This window comes from Apteryx mantelli, chromosome 12, assembly GCF_036417845.1.
Source record: "Apteryx mantelli isolate bAptMan1 chromosome 12, bAptMan1.hap1, whole genome shotgun sequence".
NCBI lineage: Eukaryota > Metazoa > Chordata > Aves > Apterygiformes > Apterygidae > Apteryx > Apteryx mantelli.
The window spans coordinates 19420738-19442124 of record NC_089989.1 but is presented as its reverse complement, the minus strand read 5'-3'; the positions used below and the strand labels follow the sequence as shown (position 1 = coordinate 19442124).

Below are 21387 nucleotides of genomic sequence, written 5' to 3'. Positions count from 1 at the left end.
TGGGCTGACTCAGTGCAGCGGGATGCGGCCTTACCCCCGGGCAAAAGGTTAGTCAAGTTTTAGGCTGTTACATTAACACGGGTACCAAAGGCAGGAAAACGGCTCAAATCTTCCTGCCGTCTGCGTGCGCTTCCTCTGATCTCGGTGGGATCACATTACAGACCCTTGCAATGTAGGGCTAAATCCCCTCTCCGTGCAGTCTGGAAAAGACTTTTTTTTGGGATCTGAACAGCGCCAGAGCAGACCTGCAGCGTTTGCAGGTCCGCGGCGTTTGCAGCTCCCAGGAGATTCCCGATCCCCCGCATTTCTCCCAGGCCTGTCTGGCGTTTCCATTGATTTCCCCTCTTCATTTCCTTCCAGTAGAAGAAGCTGCAGACTGCTTATTAGGCCAGCTCCCAAAAGATAGTGTGTATTTTTTGACATTTGCCATGATTTCTTAGCAGAAACCACGTCTCTTTCCCCTATGCTTTATGCCCTGCTAGCACCTGGGGAACAGGTCTGTGCTCTCTGGGAGATACTGGTGTTCGCAGAAGATTATTGTAATATTTCTGTGTGGTCTGTGTGTTAATCCTCTTAATTCTGCAAATTAGACAGTGGGGGTTTTTTTCCCCCCCTGAAACAGTCATCATCTTAATTTTAAAAATCTGTATTCTTGGGATCATTGAACGAACAGATTGATCGTGGAGTTCTGCTGGTAATCAAAACCTAACTAGCTTTTTGGCAGTGCTGTTTACTGCAGAGTAACATGACTTATTTACTTGGCCTGGCTCACTAATTTGATAACATTTAAAGCTAAAACACTGTAATAAGGCCCATTGGTACGGAGCGCTGGTAACAGAAGAATTTAAGAATAGCATCGTAGTGTGTATTCATTCCCCGTGTTTCTGTGCATGTCTGTGTGCTTTGTGATTTACACCCTTGTGATGCTTTGCACGCAACACGGAAGGATTGCAAACTCGGTTTAGTGCCTGGTAGAAAGCAAAATGCTATCACTTTTTCCCCAGAAAGATGGGGGGGGGGGGTGGCATGCAGAATATGCTGTTTAAAGTAGACAGATGCAGGCAGGTGTTTCTTAAATATGGAAACATGCCTTCGGAGGGATCTAGAGTCTTCAGACAATCCTGCAAAATTGAGATCCCCTTTGGCTCGGGACACTCACAATTTTGTAGGATCAGCGTTCATGCATCCATAATTTTCTCTGAAGGCAGCCGAGAGTTTTCCTTGTAAAGGCTGTGCCCTTTAGTGGCTGTTATTTATACATGGGTGTATGTATGTGTATCTTTACACACACACCGAGATACACGCAGTATAGGTTTCAACCCATCAGAACATATGTGATCAAGGAAGCGTATGATTAACTAGTAGATAGCGTGAATGTCAGCCTTTCTTGCTCATAAATTGGTAAACACTAATGTAAAACGTACCAGGAATGTTTCCTCCCCGGTGACAGGCAAGGAGCACGTATACAAAAGGCTACTGAGCGCAGAGTGAGCTACCCAAGTCCCTGCAAATTCCAGCATCCTGATGCAGTCCCTAAATAGCGCAGATGGCATTTTTCTCTCTGATGATTAATTCAATATCTTACCGAAAAAAACAAAAACATGCTTTTGATATGAGAGATCAAAACACCAAGAGAAGCTCCTAAGATTGCAAGGACCTAAAAAAAAAAATTCATTTATTTTTCTCCTCCTTGTACTTCTTGAAGACACCAGCCTGGGTAGAAGATAAGGATTAAAACAGATGTGCTTAGCGCTAGTTCATCTGCTTAAATCTAGCAGTCTCTGAGATCGGTGATTAAAAAGCCGTCTCTAACTTTGATGAAATCCACTGCAAGGGTAATACTGTCTCTCTGATAGCTTTCTTATGGGCCTCGTGTCTGCCTAAACCGGACATAGAAAGCATTTCACTGGAGATGATACCTGGATTATATGGGTCAATTATACGCTTAATCTGCCTTCTGGGGATTAAATGTGCACGGACTGACCCTGCGTATTTGGCTTGTCCTTGGCAGTTATCAGATCGGGGAGGTTGCCTTTGCCGAAAAGTCTGGTAAGAACTTAATCATGCAGTGATACAGCCTGATGAGGTGGCAGTAGTTACAGTGCTAAGTGCTCTCTGCTTTTTGCAGAAGGCAGTTTTACCACTTCACTGTCACTGTGTATGTTCTGCTTCCTCGAAGGTCTGTGTCACAGCCGGGATACCAGACGGAGTATTTCTCATGAAATAAGAAAGCAAGCCCATTCGTGCCTGCAAGACGAAGGCGTTTTTCTCTTGACGTCGGGTTGGAACCGGCGGGGTCTGGGCGAGCGTCGCGGGGAGGGCGGCGGGGGGCGGCTGGAGGTTTTCCCTGCCCGGGGCTGTCCGCGGGGCAGAAAGGATGGTCACTCTCAGCCCTCTCCCGCCGGCCGAGGCGATGCCGGGGCTGAATCCTCCAGGGAGACCGCGTCTCCTTCCCGCGTGCTGGTCCTGAGGACACAGGTCAGGACTGTCCTCGTATTTCCAAAGGTAGCAGCCCCTGTTGGTAGTTGACTTCTGAATATCAGATGTATTGAGTAATAAGGATGCAGGGAACTGCAGGAGTCCCATACTTCAACAAAATCTTTGTACAAATTTCCAGGAATCTAATGCAGCACTTCTTGCTGATTTATTGGAGGACTTGCAGGCAGTTTAGCATATGTTTCAGTACCCACTGATTTGGAGCCTGATATCAGACCTGAGTATATGAAAAAATTACAAAGCACAGACTGACAGCTCTACCAGTTAATTCAGCAAGTCCTCTTGCAGCAGACGGTTAGACGTTAGCTTAGCCTTACAATGAAGCCTTTTGACTTCGGTGGGGTTACCCACTTGAATATTGGCAGCTCCTTCAAGTAGCGCTTGCAGGATCATGGCATTTATTTCTCAAGCGTAAGCCTTGCGCTGCACAGTCGAATGCCAAAACAGAGCCCTTCGCACCCTCCCTTCTCCTTCCCATCCTTAAACCAAAAAGCCTCGTCGTGAGTCAGTGGAGCTACTCACTGTGAGTTGGAGTTACTCATAGGAGGACGGGTTGCAGGATCGGGGAAGAGCGGATATCACAACGTACGCTGGGCTCTAATCTAATAATTGCTTGCAGCCACACTCATTGCTTTCTCTTAGACAGACAACAACCCGTTTCCCTCCTACGCAGCTAGACTGCTCATTAGGGCACTAACTCTCTCCCACTCCCATCCTGATATGGCCTCCACTGAGCTATTTCTTCTTAGTTGTTTTTTGATTTTTTTTTTTCCCCCTGAGTGAATTGTGAAATGAAGACAGTTAGGCAGACTGGTCTTGGGGAAATGCAGCGTTCTTCTTCCTTTTCTCTCCGAGACTGGGTGCAGCACAGTTCCCACTGGGCACTTGGTCGGCTTTGCGGGAATCGGGCTCCGATACCCGGAGGGCAAGTCAGCCCCACTGCAGGTATCTTTGCCGGCTGGAGCCCGACTGAAAAAAAGGAGGAGTGAGTTATAATGGTGGTTGTCCATATAGCTTCTGCAGGTGGATGAATTCTCTTTGCCTGGAGGAGGCACAGCACGCACCTTCCTTTAGCGGCCTCGTTTTCCTCCTCCTCCGCCAGCGGAAAGGTGGACGTCGGGCTCCCAGGCAGATCCTCCGTTTGGCAGCTGCCACCTTCCTCTCGGCGCTGCCCAACCATCGCCCAGGAAAGGGGAGAGGAGCTTAGCACAGACCTGGCTCATCGCAGCCAACCGTCTCCCCTTTTTATTCCCATACGTGAGCTTCACGCGGCAGCAAGCGTGCGCTCGGGAGCGGCCTCCTCCCTCGCATGCAGTCCTTTAGCAAGGTTTCTTTCATAAAGGGTTCATTTAAGTAGGTTCCGTTTAATTTATTTTAGGGAGCGCCTTAATAAAATAAGTCCTAGATCTGTCACTGGATTTTACATGCTCATAAGGGTTTTTTCCTCCTAAATGTCTTTATCAGAACAGCTTTTCATGTTCCAGTAGACATTTGGTTGAAGACAGTTAATTTGTTTTCTTTTCCAGAGGAGATTTTCCATTAATCATTCTAAGAAGGCAGACTGATTGCTCTGTTACTTTAAGGTCAGCATAGGCTTGCTAACATGATCTGCACAGTACTTTTGAGTGTCGGAGATTTTATTTTTCATTTTAGGGCAGGCACTAAGTGAACGGTTCGTTATTTCCCCATAGAAACGAGTGATCAAGGTGCATTTTGTGGCAGAGGTGCTGCCGCACCGTACTGCAGGAGACAAAGCATCCTCAGTTCAAGGAAGAGGGATCCTTTTTGCGAGCAGTCCTTCCTCTTCAGCCAACACAGCTCTCTGAATTAGAGCTGTCTGTGCACATTTATAACTGTGTACAATTTACATAGTACGTTCTGAGATCTGCCTCCCAGCTTTCTTTAAGAGGCCTTTCAGCTAATTTGAGCTCCGATCTTGTGGGTAGTCAAGAATGAGGAGCCGAAGGTGTTGGCGTTTCTTGCGAACCCCAACCTACGCTGGTGTCAGCTGAAATTGTGGGTGTGCAAGGAAAGCAGGCTGGGGCCGGCGAGGGGGCGAGCGGAGACGGGGCTCGGCGGGGCGCGCTCCGGGACCTCGAAGCGGCGAGGGGTCCCTGCAGGACAGAGCCGTGCGCGGGGCCGGGAGGTGACGGGAGGCGCGAGGAGGCGGCGTGGGAAGGATCGGCGCGGCGCGGCGCAGCCCTCCTTGCACAGATGTGCCGGGCTGAGCCCGCAGCTGCCCCCGCCTCGGCTCCCTCCCGCCCGTCTCCCTACACATCCTTTGCCCCAAGAAACCTGCGGTGCGCGCCGGGGCGAGCGAACGGCCCTGCGCGCCGACAAGGAGGAGTTGTCTGGTTTCCAGCAGCGCCTTCAATCCCTCTTTTCCTTTTCTCGCCGAAATCCAGCCCCGCACAATGGGTGCCTTTGCCGACGCGAGCCAGTGGTGCGTGCGAGATTAGCCGTCGTAGGTCACTTCGTTTCTCTTGATCTGCAGTTCTTTCCTTTCCCAGTGCGCCTTTAAACCTCACCCTGGCTTTATGATATCAGCATTCAAAAATGCTTACCAAGACTTGGGAAGGGAATATGTTTTCTCTGGTATGAAACCCCAGAAATAATGATACCAGGAGAGCTGTTCCCTCCCACACTCACTAAATAGGTCCAGGACACAGAGATACCCAGGCAGCTTGTAGCTAATTTTTTGGAATTTGCAGGCTGTAAAAGAGGAGTCAATTAAAGGTTACCGAGTCCCACTTTGAATCTTTCAATTCAATCTAATAACAAGTATAATTAAAGTATTCCGTAACATATATTACTGTATTACATCTTATTAATCAACTTTACATCCAATTATACTGTCATTGTATTGCACTGACTATCAAGGCCCTGGACCCTGTATGCAAAAAAAAGCAAGCACACCATGTGGATATCATATTTTAAAGGGTTCTTTATATAGCAATCCAAATTTTAGTATGTCAACTCCATTTCTTTTTTGAAAAATGGAGATAAGCAGAGAATATTTTATAGGTTAAAAAAAAAGTATTTGAGAACAAGCATCCATACAGAATTCTGTGTGTGAGTGTGTACCTTTATATATTTTTATGCAGAAGCTCTTTTATTCAGGAAAATTGAGGGCTGCAGATTTCTGCAAAGCAGCAGGAATGCAGGATTTTTTGTTTTTATTGGCAGTTCCCAAACAAGCGCTGTGCACTTTGCTGTGCTGTATCTACCGAGAAGGAAGAGAGGGCCCCAGCACCCAGAGCCAAAACCGGAGTGTGTGCTCAGGGCCCCGTTAAGACCTTGGTCCTCCAAACACTGAGACACGTCAGTACCATTATTTGTGCCAACAGCCTTGTTGGTGATGGCTGGCAAGGCGAGGTGTCCGTGAGTGATTTGCAGCTGAAGGAGACACCGTGTCCGGGCGGTGCCGCGTCCCAAGCCAGGGCCCTGCACCGCGGCACGGCTGCTCTTCTGCGGTGCAGCGGGCTGGCCTTCCTCGCCACGTCCCCGAGGGATGTCCCGGTGGCTTCACAAGTCACCACCCTAGAGCCAAAGTTTTTAAATAGGTTTAAATAAGTAAGTCCCCTTGCAGCCCTGCACGTGCGTGCGAGGTGGCTCTCTGTACACGCAGCGGTGTGCGGACACAGTGCTGCATCCGCGTGCACAATCTCTGCAACACCAAAGAAGCTCCCTTGCTGAGAAATATGCAGAAGCTGAAGCCCGCTCGGGTCTTCCGTCTCAGGGATGCTGGGTAGCCAAGACAAGCTTTACCTGCCACCCGGAAGGCTGTATCATCTGCAGAGCTGCCAGGCCAGGCCCTAGGGTCCGTGCCGTCCTGCCCCCAAGGCAGTGGTGGCCCCTGATGAAGCTCTGAGCCTACAAACATCCTGCCCATGCCCACCTTTGCCTAGACATGGTGTCCCCTGGTTTGAGGATGCCGTGACTGACAGTGCGGTTAGAAACGCTGTCAGGACCGATGTCGGCAGATTTCCTCTGCCTCTGTAGATCGCTGTGAGCTTAAGTGACTGCCTTATTTCCCCAAGCTTCCTGCAGTGAGTAGCAGTCTCCTCCACCGCAGCGTGGAAACCTCGGGGAGTCATTGGCATGTCCTGCCTCGGCATCGTTCCTGAAGTTACCCTGCCCTCACCCCTGCAAGGTCTGTGAGTATGTGGCTCTTGGCTACGTGCAGGTTTCGGTGTCTGGCTAGTGGGGTCAGCCGCGTGGACGTACAGCTTAGGAATGCTGAGACCTGTTGTATCCCCCGAAGCATTTAAGTGTCGATTGATTTTAAGCAGCACTAAAAGCAGAGAGTTTCTTGAGTTGGCATTCTTGGGCATGTTTATTTGCAGTGGACCTTGGCCACCCCAGCATGAGGTGCCTATCCTGCCTCTTCCTCCCCAAAAAGGAGCGAAACAATCCTGGACTAAAGCAATGCTAGAGAGAAATGTGCGGCAAGGCGCGTGCTGCATGAGTCGTGTCTCTCCTGCTGGCAGCGGGAGCTGTACCCAGTCTCAGCGGCACGAACAGAAAATTCACCCATGAGGAGCCCGATGCACCCGGACGCCCGGGAGCCCCGCAGCTTCCTCCCATTAGCGCCCGTGGCAGTGCCATGCCGGAGCCCTGCGGATCCAGCATAAAGCCAATTAAGGGTGAAACGCCAGCCTCAGCTCACCCTGTTGCTGAGCTCCCCAAGCAGCGGGTGATCTCAGGTGCCATATGTACTGCAGAAAGCATGCTGCACTCACATGTGGCGGGGTCTGAGTTTCAGCTTTCATTCTGAATTCTCCTCGTTTTGTCCAAGGCAGAGCTCTTAAGCGATTCAAAGTTTTTTTGTGGTTTATTTTTGGGAAGAGAGAGAAAAAAATAAGATAATGTAATTCAGTGATGCCATTTGCATCCTAGACAGATGATGAATCGCTCTGGCTAGCAGCTTAACCCTATTATGTAGTGCTGGGACTGTGACGTTATTAAATAATAATACAGATTATTTTAATATCAAGCCCCTTTGGCTTTGTAACTTCCCCATATAGCCACATTTTTAATGTGAATGAAATTTCGTAGTTAAGGAATAAAATGTAGAGAAAAAAGCAACCAGAAACCACAGAACCGGGGTGGACATTGAGGAATACACTACATATACCTGCCGTGAAATCATTATCGTGGTATGAAAAAATCCTTGGCCAAAGTGGAAGTCTGCTGGCTTGGAAAAAGCAGTACAGCCTTTTATTTCAATAATATCTCCGTGTGATGGTGAGCTGTGAGGCTCCAAACACATTCACGAGGCTTTAATAGAGTAAAGCAATAAAAAAGAAGACCCTGGGGTTTCAAGGCATTTTTGTTAATTGTTAGCACTTTACTAGATCTCTGTGATTTAATGTGGAGTTCAATGTAGGGTTTTAATTTAGAAAATGAGAGGCATGTTGCCTCTCATGAAGAACGCTTGCCCCAACATAAACAGAGCCCTGCCGAACCACTCCTGATTTACGCGTATGAGCAAGGTGCGAGCGTAGACTCCAGAGTTTGGTAAAGAGTTCATGTATCCAAAATACTTCTGATTTGCGCATTCTGTTTCTGAACATACCAGGCTGGAGATCCTGCGGAGAAGTTAAATTAGCACAATGCAATCTGTTACCAAAAGTTAGGTTTATTTTCTGAAAGAAAAGATACTTTTAAAAGTCTATGCATTTTAGGGGAAAATATCTTTCTAATAACAAAAAAAGGCTGCCTGTAGACCTCGTAGCGCTTTGCTATTGTGTGTTCAATAGAGCTATACCGCAAAATGTACTTTTAGATGCCGACTTTTGTATCCCTAAGAATTCAGCAGAACAGAAAAGCTACCTACCGATCGGTTAGTGTTATTATCTGGTGCGCAGCAGCGTAGCAGAAAGATAATTGTTTATTTACTCTTTGCAGATAATGTTCTGTTATTTTATAGTCTTTGGCAATAGCAAGAGAGCATCTGATATATACAATATTGGTGTGTATCCAATTGTTTGTGAACATCCGAAGTTTTGAAACATGGTTGTGAGAGAGGAATATAAGCTTAAGCTTGAAAGGCTAAAAAGCAGAAAGCCCCACACGTAAATGCTATTATGCACTTAATGAGGCAGGGTTTAAAAAAAAATCAGCCACACAAGTTGGTTTTATCAAAGAAAATGTATAAATAACAACCAGTGATTCAAACTGCTTCACAAAGGGAAAAGCAGGGAAGGGAAGCTAGCACTTCACTTGTGGCATTCAGATAATAGTATTTACTACACTAATCTTTTTGGCTTAGCAATTGACAATCAATATATTATTATCAACAAGCGTTAACACAAACAAAAAGCTTCCATTTCTTTCTTAACCGTGTCCCTTAAGTCCCTTAAATTTAATTAAAACCGGACAGCTCTCCCTATAGTACAAACTAGAGTTAAAATCATATTAAATATTTGTTCTCGGGGAAAACAAAAGTATCAGCTTGTGCTACCGGGTTTGGCTGCCTTTTTTTTTTTTTTTTTTTACACACAGAGGGGAAAAAAAATACCAGCTACTCAAAGTTAAAATAAAGTCTCTCTCCCTCCCTCCCCGTCTCCCAAGACTACTGTCTATAACATGTTGTTCCTTATAGAAAGTGGGATATGGTGGCATTTGCTTGATTAACTTGCTCGACAAAAGTGACAGCTGCTGTGGGTGCATGTAGCTAAGCTGCACAGCGCAGTTCCGCCTTTGTACATCTGTCAGCAAAAAAGGAGGAATAAAGAGTGAAAAGAGACAAATTGGTCCCAAAAGGCAATCCATTCAACTCAGGAGGTTTGCTCTATTCAAGCACTCGCTGGGAATCTCAAGTGCTAGGTAGCTTATTCAATTTCATTCATTCTTTAGAATGAGCCCACAAGTGTTTAATTTCTTATTCTGTTGAATAAAAAGGGGGAGCTTTTTTTTATTGGAAGCATTAATTGTAAGACTAGCTGATCAATGCCTGTGATATTAACTCATTGCTTATTTTCTGTTTAGCTGTGTGCTCTTAGATCCACAGCCGCTAAACTTCATTTCTGTAACACGGCAATGGCTCACCAATTTCTTTGCCGCTGGAAAATCCGGGTGCTCTCAGACGCTTAAGCCATAGTCCCCTGAGCCTTGGCCCCTGCAAGACTTAGAAGAGCGGGTCAAACCCTCGGCAGGTGTAAATCAAGGTAGTTGCCGGGTTATTATTTATGCTACCCATGGCCGGGGATGGGACACCACCGAGCCAGACGCTCTTTGACCCGTGGAGCTGAACAGCGGGCACCCGCTGCAGGTTTGGCCCTCTGTGCTGAAGCAGGGCTCGTGGTTCAAAACGCTGATGTGCCATTTGGTGGCCCTTCTCTAGGGCAATCTCAGAGGTCCCCTCTGACAGCAGGGGTGAAAGGAAGGTCCCTAAACACGGCACTATCAAGTACTATGCAGAGCAGAATAGTTTTCTTTGAGAAGTGGGAAGAAAAGTTTATGAACAAGTGGGATGGGGATTACTGTGTGGGCATGTCTCAGCTTTTGATCCAGAAAACATATGTTTGCAGGGGAGAAATGTTCTTCTTTCTTCTTCATCTTGTGGCAGAAGGTCCTCTATTCCCATTTCATAACTGGCAATGGGCGACTAGAGCTGCACGCGCACGTCCAGGGGACCGCCGCTCTCTTCACCCACCTCGTCCTCATCCATCCAGGACCACGGCCACGTATCTTAGTTCAAGAGTTTCTGATGCGCTTGTCCCCCTCTGCGTTGCTGACTGCAGTTCAGCCTTCGGTGAGCCTAGGCAGACGCGTGCTTCACCTTCTGCAGAAACCAAAACTGATGTTTCCAAAACATTGGCTAATAAATAGCAGGGGCTTAGCTATCACAGCCCAGCTAAAACCTAGTTAGCGCAGGACTGGAAACAGGGCAGCAGAAGGTGCATTTCTTCCATCCACCACCCTCATCCACTTAGAGCGTCAGGGATAGAGCCAGCCTTCGGAGGATGCTCTCAAACTCCCATCCTGTACACTGCTGTGTGCATTATCTCAACCCTGCTGTTCAGGCTTGCCGGGAACCTCTTCTTTGTTTAAAGAAAAGGGTAGAAAATTGTCTTGGCCAGGAGTCTCTACACTTACTGTCTTTACCAAGTTTTTGTAATTGCAAATGACTGCATGGGATCACCAGCAAAATGTCATTGGGGGAAGGTGGAGAGGAGATCCATGGTGCTCACAGAAGTCCAGAGGCCCAAGAATGGTCCTGTCTTTACTGACACCGAGCAGTCTGGCCTTTGGCGTTCAGGCCTGGGGACGGCTTTGTCTGCGCAGACACCGTGTGCCTTGAGCTACTCCGCTGCGCTCGTCGGTCCGTTGGGAGGGCAGCCCTCGGCAGAGCAGGTCCTGCTCTTCCGCGCTCAGGGAGCGGTCAGGCAAAGCGAGCTACACGTGCGTGTGCAGAGCTGACCCCTGGAAAGCACAGGCTGAAGCTGCCGTGGCTGCATCCATGCCGTCCCTTCAGAGCAGAAACTGGCCAAGGGAGTTGGTCGCCGTGAATGCATACGACGGCACCAAACACAGACTGAGCCAGAGCCTCCCGTGATCAGGAGGGACGTGACTCTGGCGGCTGTCGTTTACTGTCGGCAGTTGCAGATCAGCACAGCTCCACGGTGCTTTCCACCAGGTGAGCTTCTGGCCCACTGGATGGGGCCGCAAACCCCAAAGAGTCAGTAATTCCCCCACCACCACCCCGTCTGATCAAGTCACTTGGAGGGAGAGCTGTTGCCTGAGAGCAGATCCCGCTTTCCCTTTAGAAATACGCCTCGGAGTCGGCACGTTCCCCTCTCTCCTGGCTCGCTCGCCGTCCCCGGCTTTGTGCTGCCGGGCCGGGGTGCTGCCGAGGCGGCCGCCCAGCGTGGCGGCTGCTACCTCGGGAACACCTTGAATTCAAGGGTTCATTTCAAAGCCGCCTTTCAGCGTTTCAAAACAAGGCTGTGTCCCAGACAAAGGGAAGCAGGCAGCCGGTGTTTGGAGTTTTCTTGTGCGGTGTGTGTCACAGTTTTAAAAAGATTTGCACTGCTTGGATTGGTTCTGGTTGGGAAGCAAGTGCTGAAATGAGAGGTCATAGGGGAGAGTTACTATGGTAATTGAGTAGTATCACCAATAGTTTTGCTCTTATGAGCATTAAAGCACGTAATAATAGACAAACAACAGTGGTTAAAGCAAGCAGGTAGGATTACTATGTTCTTTTGTCAGAAGTATATAATGTCTTGTAGTCAGTTTTAAAGACTTCTCAACCCCCAAATCCACCCAGCAGTCACCTGCTGAGTAATTTTGTATGCCTAATCTCTAGCCCTTAACTACAAGCTTTCTGCTAATTTGAGGCAAATGGGTATTTTTGACACTAAATAGGGCAGTAAAGAATCCCTGACCTAGAAAAACTCCATTCCAAGGCACTGAGAGAAGAAAAATATTCTTTCAGCATCCTTGTGAGACTTTTGGAATGACATAAAATAGCTTTGACTAAACTGTGTTGCAGCCTTCGATTAATGGTTTGCAAAAACTTGCTGAACATCCCTACTACAACTTCCCCCATAAAACTTGTCACTTCAGATTGCCATCAGCCACCACAACAATAATCATTTCATGCCTATTGCTAATTGCAAGCACAGCTGAGGCTCAGCGGGGTGCTCTTGCACAGTCCCAGGCCTTTATACCAGCCTCAATCTGTTGTATGGCACTTGTTCACACACAAAAAAACTACCAGTAAAGGCAGAAAGAGGCAGAGTCACAGGTTTCTTGTAATCCCTCTGCTACCCTGCTGACAACCCAGCCCTATAAGCATTCCTGGTTTTGTCCCACTCTTTACAAAAGCTGAAGTGACCTTAAGCTACTAGTATGTAAGCTTTTGAATGAAGAATACAGCTCCTTCAGGTGCCTTAAGAAGCAGTGTTGCATCTGGCTTATGAGATTCTGTTTGCAGCACCCCTGGGGTGAGCTGTGGCTTCCTGTAACATGTAAAATATGAGTGTGAACTCAAGGTTCATAGCAAGGAACAGGAGGTCATGCTTCCATTCAGCTCACACTAAAGAAGACGGGGGTTTGCAGATGTTCCTGTGTATGTGTAATGACACCACCTCCCGGAAAGCGCAGGAACCCAGCACAGTTTTTTGATAAAAATGTGCCACACTCAGTGTGTTACTTGCAGATTTATTCATATCAATTTTTGCAATTTATATATTCAGAGATAAACTTGCTATTTCAGCAACTTATTGATCATGCATTTAAACTCAAAAAAGGGGGAAAAAAAACAAGCAAGCAAGCTTATTGCTCAAGCTGGTTGGGGTGTTACATAGGCAGCCGTCAAAGCCTGCCCCTTGGCACGCTGCAGCTCCTCTAATGCCTCCTCAGGAGAGTCCCAGCTGGCCTACCTCATTTGCCCAGGCTGGCACCTAGCAATGAGGGCCGCTGTAAAAGAGAGAAGGAGATCAGGAAAACTAACCTGAAAGAGGAATTAAATTCCTGGCCTCACAGATATGATGTTTAATTGTTGTTACTGGGTTCCTTCCTGATATCGTTCTAAGAAAAGCGTTTGTTTCCAAATTGGCAGGGGCTGTGGTGCGCCTTTGCAGGAGCCTTGCTCATGTCCCCTCAGATGTCCCGTTCAATGCGCCGTATTCCCTAGACCGACTGGCCAAGGAAGGGCTGCACCTTCACATCCCTCACCTGGCACTCCCGGAGGTTGAGCGCAAATTATCTGTTGGGTGTTTTATGGGGATGCCAAGTATCATCAGTAGTGTATGTGCGTGGCAGCGAGTTACGTGCTGAATGGTGGCCCATGGGCTCTGGGAGCACCAGTGAGGCCCTAATTATTCTTCTCAAGCAAGTTTTGAGAAAAGCTTATACTCGTATTAGTTACCTCAGCTGTGCCCATGGCTCAGCTTAGCTGATGCTCAGACCTCATAAATGTGCCTGAAACATATTGCACCCACATGGTAAGACCACGAGCGTGCACGAAGGTCAGTGCTTGGGCTCTGCCTTCTGCACTTGGTGCTTTGGGACAAGCCCCAGCTGGAGTCGGGGCACCAAGGAGGAGCGTTTCCCCGGCACACAACCACTGCCCTTCAGCGAGGCAGTTGATGTCCTGGAAGGACCACGTTGCACTCTTTTGTCTGAAGTGATCACATTTCTGTTTAGGAGCATTTGGCTTTGTTGTTGTTGTTTTTTTAATAATATAATCATATGCAAATGTTATCATCCGTGGTGGGTTAGTCATGAAATCAGAGGGCTTGTGCGTCTTATAGCACATCAACACTAGTGATAGCTACAGGGAACATTTAATTTATGGGCTATCTTATCTTTTATGAATATGCAGGGCTTAAATTCAGCAGTTGGTGTGTGCTCTATGAAATGATGTGACGGTTTTGTGTATCAAGATCAATGAATTATACTTTGTCTTTTTTCTCATAAACAGAAAGTCTTTGGAGTTACTTATCTTTGAGAAAGAGAGCTCCCTTCATGCAGTCCAGAAGTACTTCTGGCTGAGCCCTTGTTAGCCAGTACTCAAGAGAAAAAGGGTAAGATTCAGTTCAGAAAAGTTCTCCCCAAAATTCTGCGTTTGAGTGTCTACCAGAAACGTAACAGGCATCATTAGAAAAGAATGCTTAACTTTTAGCTTAATCTGAAGGATTTGCAGCAGCAAAATCGTGTGCCCTTCTTAAAAGGCAACTGAAAGTTGGTAGGTCTGATGGTAACTGCAGGACCTGCTGCTGTGATGGTGTGTTGTGCGTGAGTCACTCCTGTCGGTGCTTTCTGCTGGCCCTGTTGAAGTGTGAGCAGGCCGTGGCGTGACAGTGCAGCTCTGAGTGGCTCCTGGGACACCAGCAGATGCTGTCACCTTGCTAAGTTTGTGCAGTTGTCTCACAGAGGGTCTCATTTCTGGTTTGTATTTCTAGAGCAGCGTAGGTGTGTGCGGCACAGGCCAAACAGAAATGGCAGAAGGGAGTTCTCATCTCATTTAGAAGTGACATCACCTGGCAGATCATGTTATGGAAGATGAGACGCAGTGGTGGGAAGGGAGAGCATGTGCCTATGTAACATATGTATGGCTTACTTTGTTCCTCTATGGGTTTCGATTTAAAGGAGGTGGTGGAAGGAGGGGATGTTTTAGTGGCCTGGGCATCCATGTGCCGGGTGTAGAGGCTGATGCGCAGCCCTGGGTCACAGTTAATGTCACCTGAGAGCATGAGTCGTTTGAGCATGCTGATTGCAAAAATGTAGTATTGTAAACGTTAACCATTTATTTCTTTTTTTCCCCTTGTGGGTACCCAGCGTTACGAGGGAAGCTGGGCAGACCCTCCACTGACAGCAAGCGCCTTGTGAAACCCTCTGGCCATGCTGGTGGTGCAGCCTGAGAGCTTGTCCCAGTGCCTACAGGCACCCAGGGCTCCCCAGGTGATATCCTGGGATGCTCTGACCTCTCAGGCTAGTCTGAGGGCTCAGGAGGCATAAAAAGCTGGCTTCAGAGCAGCTCCTAGATTTCAGTGCTGGCAGAGGACCCGACCCAGGGGAGCCACCATGCCCCCATGTCTGCTTTTTTGGTCTAATCAGGGGATTTCATTTCACAAGTGAACCTTATTCTGATGTCAGGACATCGAGTAACAGGTAACAGTATCAGTGCTTAATTTCTCTTAAAGAGAATGCTCCTTCCTTCCCATGTGAATTAGTTTCATTTCAGCTGTCAGCTCTTAACTCTTGCCAGGTCTTTGCCCTGAAGATGAAGGGCCAACAGAAATCTGCCACAAGTTGCACAAGATATAAGCAGCAAGCAAGAGATCATCACATGCCTTTTCTTTGATGATTCATCCATCCCTTTATTTCCTTCATTTTCTTAGGAGGTGAAGTAGAAATGTAAGTACAGGAATGTCTTGGGCAGGTCTTTTCTTAACACGGGAATTAGCCTGCAGAGACTGCCCCGGTGTTCTGCTCTCATCCTCCAGCGACTGGTGGGGGGGAGAAGCTGCCTTTCTCACCCTTCCCAGGCCGTGCTTTGCTGGACCTGAGCACTGAAATCAATGAACAAAAGCAAAAGCGCTCCCCATCTGGTCCCAGGGAAAGTTCTACAGATCTCCTTCCGAGGGCAGGTGTTGTTCCAAGGGCATGATATATTGAGCTTCACGTAGCAGACGTAACACACCAATTACTGGACAAGTGCAATACACATCTCTGGGCCTAGGACACTGTATAGGCTTACAGGGCACAGTGTGTTAAACCATAAGGAACCACCAAGCGAAGCTGCCTGCTTTCCCATGCAGCAACATTGTCTGGTCCTCATGGTGGGGTGCACCTACTTGGCGCATTACATTATGGTTTGATTGTGTGTGTTGAGGGCACATTTTTTGTTATGCTGTGCTTGTTTCATAGTTTGGGCTCATCTGTTTGATTTGGTCAGCCTTTTGCCAGCTCATGTGCTTGGCTTGTGGGTGCTTCAGGCCACTGTTGCCTGCAGTTCCCGATGCTCAGTTAAGCCCTACTCAGTGACAGCTAGTAGTGTTGGAGCCACACTTCCAGCAGTGACATCTGCAACCTGCTCACAGGCAGAAGCGAGCATCTCTGCCAGTGTTGCAGAGTGTGTGTGTGTGTGTGGGGGGGGGGGGGGGGCGGTTCCAAGCCACAGTCTTGGATTTTCGAAATACAGAGTATTTGGTTATCTTCATTTTTCACCGGCAGCACTGGCAGCTAGGGCAACTAGAGGAAAGAGGGATGTTTCTGAGTCAGTGACCCACATCCAGAAGAAAAGAGGGTGGGAGAAAATAATGCTTGAGCCAGACTGGTGCAAGGTTTTAGTTTAGTTGGGAAGCTGCATTTCAGGCTAACCTGGCTGGGGCTCGATCAGAGATAGGATTTTCTTAGAGCAAATTTATAAATTGGTCTGTTTCTTATTTCCCCCCCCCTTTTTTTTTTTCTTAAACTGGCCCTAGTTTAATTTCAGCTGGTCTGTGGTATAGGTTTTCTGGTGTGTGTCTGTGCGCGTGCGTGCAAGGGACGACTGTGCACAGGGAGGTGTGATGGTTTTGCGTAGACAGACCATAATTAACAATTGCGCTGAGCGCAGTGGGGACATTTTGTGATCCCCATCACCATAGTCCCTGCTTTTCCATCTCTTCAGGGATCACTACCCACACATGTGGCGTCAGATGTGCAGCGCCAGCCCTGCGCGAGCGGGGCGCTGAACCCCAGCCCACCAGCGACTTCCTGCGCTGCAGGGCTGGCAGTCTGCTGCCACACAGCTGCAAGCCTTTTTTCACAGGCAAGCAGCAAAATTTCAGCCCCTGGAGGGGCCCTGTGAGTTCGGCAGCTTGAAACAAGCTCATTTGTTCGATGCGTTTCCATCTTTCGTAATTGTGAGGTTGACACCAAAGCATTTGCTGCGCAGCGCAGGCAGGCGGCTGTAGGTGCTTACGCCAGCGCACCCTCACCTGCGGCTAAGCCTTGCGCTGCGCTAGCCTCCCCTCCGCTCGCCTGCAGGGAGCCAGAATCGCCCCGGGGCTGGTTATGTTTGAATTTCAAGATGGTAAGTAGCTCGAGTGTGGGGCTGACACACTTAATGGCAGGACTGTGCTCTTGCTGGGGGAACGGGCTGGAAAAAAAAAAAAAGTATTGGGCCAAACTCGCGCCGCTGCTGGCAAGTCAAGTCAGTGGTAAAACAGGACTACAAAACCCTTGCGACGTTGCTGGTGGCCGCTAGCATGGGAAGCAAGCCCTCTTCCTGGCGAGGCAGAGGCTAGGACTACGTTAAAGGGCTCCTGAGTCCTTGCTATTTAATCAGCTCCCCTCCTCTACCCCTCAAAATAAGATTGTTGTTATAATTATTAAAACTTACAGGCGCATGCATGGAAATTATGCATAAAAGAGGGTGCTCGCCTCCCCCCTGTAAGTCCGTCATATCCCATTAACAGGCTGGCTAGTGGAAAAGGTTGGTCCTGCCTGTATGCCTGCGTGCAGCCTGCGTTCGTTGCTGGCACAGCACGCTCATGTAACGTGGGTGCTGGAGAAGTCTTGTCTCTCTTGCAGCAATGGTACACCAGCTCGATGAACGTTGTCTGCACCTGGCTGACAGACCGCATGGACCTGCAGCTTCACATTTACCAACTGAAAACTCTCATTAGGATAGTAAAGGTAATCGTCTCTTGTGATTTTGCTAACGTCTTGCTGTCGAAAGGAGCGTGTGTGTGCGTTCATGTGTGCAGCATGTTCTCTTAGACAAACTGTAGCCTGCAAATAAATTAAATCGTTCATTGAAACAGTTTAAAATGAAGATATTTGTGTGTATGGTATGTACAGAAGAACAGACAGGAACTTGAAATGTGCAAAGATACAAAATACATGTGTGCAAATAAGAATACAGTAACTATTTACATGACAAAAGGGAAAAAAAAATCTCCATTGCTATTCAAACCTACCTGCAAAATAAGCATGCCAAAATTAGCCTTTTTATGGAAAAAAAGCATGTTGATCACACCAATAAACTCCAGCGTTAAAATGGGTTAAATCAAACAAAAAGTTTTTAACACTGTTTTACTAGAAACATTTAAGCCCAGCTATGGCTTGTGATTATCGTCAGAATGCAAATGAGGATTGTTCTCATAGTTAATTGAAGTTGTTTCTTTTACAATGGGTGTATATAATCAACTCTAAGAGATCACAAAGGTGAGATAACATACCCTGAAAGTAACATTTTTTTCCTTGAGTGCACGTGTATGTGTATATGTGTGTGTGTGCGCGCGCCTTGGACTAATGATAATTATTTCAGTGTGAAATCACAGTGGTTTACATGAAATAATAAGATCACAGAAGGGGGTAAATACATTTTTGATCATTTTAGGTTCTATCTAATGCTTTTTGGTCTAGTATTTTAAAATGTTTATGGTCTCGTGCACTGAACACATTGAAGGCATGAATAAATTAAAACTGAAATGTATTAAATGTGCTTTTGATAACTGAAAACAACAGGCACAGATGAATGATTTCTACTTATGAGCTAGCTGAAGAAAGCTTTTTTCTCCTTGCACTTTATTTATATCAATATTACTTTCAGAAGCAGCTACAACAACAAATCCAAGGACTTCCTGAAATCATAAATAGTTTCCATACAGAACAGAGATCATAATTAAATGAACTACAACAAGGCCAGAATTTTATCTCACAGAGTCAAGAAGTTTTTAAGCGTAAATTCAAATACAAATAACTTATCATTCAATCATAATAATAAGAGAAATTTAGCCAACCACAGAAATACAACTCCAGTGTCAGAATTAGGGGAAAAAAGAGATTTAGGAAACACATGCCATGTGCTTATGTTTATACATGAACAATTTTCTCTGGTGTCCTGGACTTAGCTTCTTTAATCTCGATATTGTAGGTAGGATTAGTTAGTACATAGCATTCCAGGAATACGTAATCACATCTGCAGTTACAGGAGATGGAGTTCTGCTGCGTGAAGAAAAATAGCTGTTACTTTACAGGCAAACGAATGCATCTAGAAGCAAGGAGGGTTAGTCCGAGTGGAGCTCTGCTCCGTTGCTTCGATGTGTTTTTAGGCCCCAGTCTAGCTTGTTTAAAGCTCCCTTGAGCAGAGCTGCAGCCCATCGCTGACCGCCGTGCAGCCCTTGCGCAAGCTGCGCAGCCGCAGAGGCAGGGCTGGGGCAGAGAGCTCGAGGCAGGTCGCGTTCGCCCTAGGGGGACCTCTGCCACCGCAGCGCCGTAGCTAGCAGGGACGCCCGCTGCGAGGCCGCGGCACTGCCCCGGGGGGGCAAGGCAAAAGCCCTCAGGGCAGTTCGGCGCGGGCACGGATTTTTTGGCAGCCCAGCGTCTGCCATCGGTGGCCCCAACACTCCAGGCCCGGGTGCCCGGGTTGAGCCCCGCAGTGAAGCAGGGGAGCCGGTGTCCGCGCTGACTTCTGTGCTGTCTCCTCCTTCCTCCGTGCCTCTCCCCGCTTTAGAAAACCTACCGGGATTTCCGATTGCAAGGAGTGCTGGACTCCACCTTAAACAGCAAAACCTACGAGACCATCCGGAACCGGCTGACAGTAGAGGAAGCCACGGCGTCGGTCAGCGAAGGCGGGGGGCTCCAGGGCATCACGATGAAGGACAGCGATGAGGAGGACGAAGAAGACGACTAGGAGAAGCCGGCCTGGAGGCCCGGCTGGGGGCGGCCCGGCATCCGTGCATGTACCTCGTCTGTTACTCAGTTAGCCACATTAGGAATTTTTATGTCAGCTCTAAATGCCCATGAGAAGTTTACCAATACAAATGCCATTTTAGCTGTGTGGTAATAAGATTAGCACCTCTCTTTGATTCATTGGTTTCCTAATTTCATATCTATATGTTCATAAGCAATATGGAGCACCATTGTTTAATACTGTTAATGGAAAACTACATAGAAAACATGCTAGGTGTGTCCCTGTTATAATTAAAGTTTAAACAATGCTTCATTAATGTACTGTATATACATTGATGGTAAATTGTTGTGAAGATGAGTGAACCGAGTCCTTTCATTTCTTTGTTTCTCTTCTGTGGATGCCAACTGCTTAAAATTAATAAAAAAACAGCTTTGTTTTTAAAAGAAGAACCAGGCAATTACAAATGATTTTTTTGTTCTCTCTGTTCATTTAAAAACAGAAAACAAACAAACCCAGACAGCCGTTTGAATCATTCTGCATCCTTGTTAATAAACCAGGCTCTTCCCTTCAGTATGCAGTTAACTCCATAGAGGCTACATCCCAAAGGATTAGTCATTCTAATTGCCACACCAGATTAATCCTATCATTATGGGTATATCACGCCACATTACAAGTCCAAAGCAGTTGTTTTATGTTGACGTTTGCTCCTCTAAATGTTACACTTTTGTTTAAATTTCAAATAACCGTGTATGTACAAAGACAACTTTAATTACAATCTTAGACTATACAAATGTGTTTATAATAATATATTGAATATTTATTTCAGTAGATTGTAACCATAATTTACAATTCCTCTGTTTCACAATGGTTTTTATATATGTCATGTACATTGCATTTTGACCAGTAACTGCATGTCCATCAGTCCCCTCTCCAGAGCTTTTACTTTCTGTGTAAAATAGTGATCCATCTTGCTTTTTTTGCCTTATACAAGCCGACAGTTGTAAAAGTGTGAGAACTGTGGCTTCTCAATAAATAACTATTCAGATGTCCTAAGAATAAATTATGGAGTCTTTTTATGTCTGCCTTAGAAAAAGAAATTAAAAGCTGAGATGTAAGAGCCCCCACCTCTCAGAATAAAGGCATTTTCTTTTCTCATGGGTGTTTTTACAGTTTATTAATTAAGAAGATGGTTTTCTGATTTACTCCCAAAGGTCAGGGTGGGACCAGACTGTATATTCCCCAGGTACGGGAGTAATCCTGGTGTCACCTCAGCAGTTGTTTCCACCGTTATCCGCACACTACACCCAATGATCTGTCTTCAGATGTCTAACTGATGCTCTGCTCTTGGTGCAGTTGTAGACTGTCCCCGTTGTTACATGGTAATTAGCCTTGCCCAACACTTACTTTCCACCAAAAGGCCTCAATTTGTATTTTAACTTCTCCCAGCAAGGCCAATGGCAGCAACCTGCTGAGCATTTACAAATGCATGGCACATGAGCAGCCTCCTGGCTGAAGTTAAAAAACAGGCTGGTTCAATGGAAAGCACATTAGGCTGGGCATTTTCTGAGGTCACTTAGGAGAGGTTTTGGAGACAATTTGCAATCACTCCATCCCAGCAGCCAATTCACACTGAAAATGACTCCTGTTAGCCAGGACTTCAGACTCACTGAGAGAGAAAAACAGACCATCTGATGCCCCTCACCCCCAAGCATGTCAATCTGCTGCCACCCCAGGGAACGAGGACACACATT

At 47.0% G+C, this 21387-nt stretch overlaps 1 protein-coding gene across 1 annotated transcript in view; it reads left to right on the top strand.

Annotated features, from left to right (window-relative positions):
- Nucleotides 1-20780, top strand: part of CADPS (calcium dependent secretion activator) — a 246120-nt gene extending 225340 nt beyond the window's left edge. Inside the window, exons 27-28 of the mRNA XM_067303622.1 lie at nucleotides 17530-17634; nucleotides 19457-20780. Coding sequence (XP_067159723.1) covers nucleotides 17530-17634; nucleotides 19457-19636 — 285 coding nt within the window. The 3' untranslated portion in view covers nucleotides 19637-20780. The remainder of the gene's footprint in view (nucleotides 1-17529; nucleotides 17635-19456) is intronic.
- Nucleotides 20781-21387: the final 607 nt, after the last annotated feature.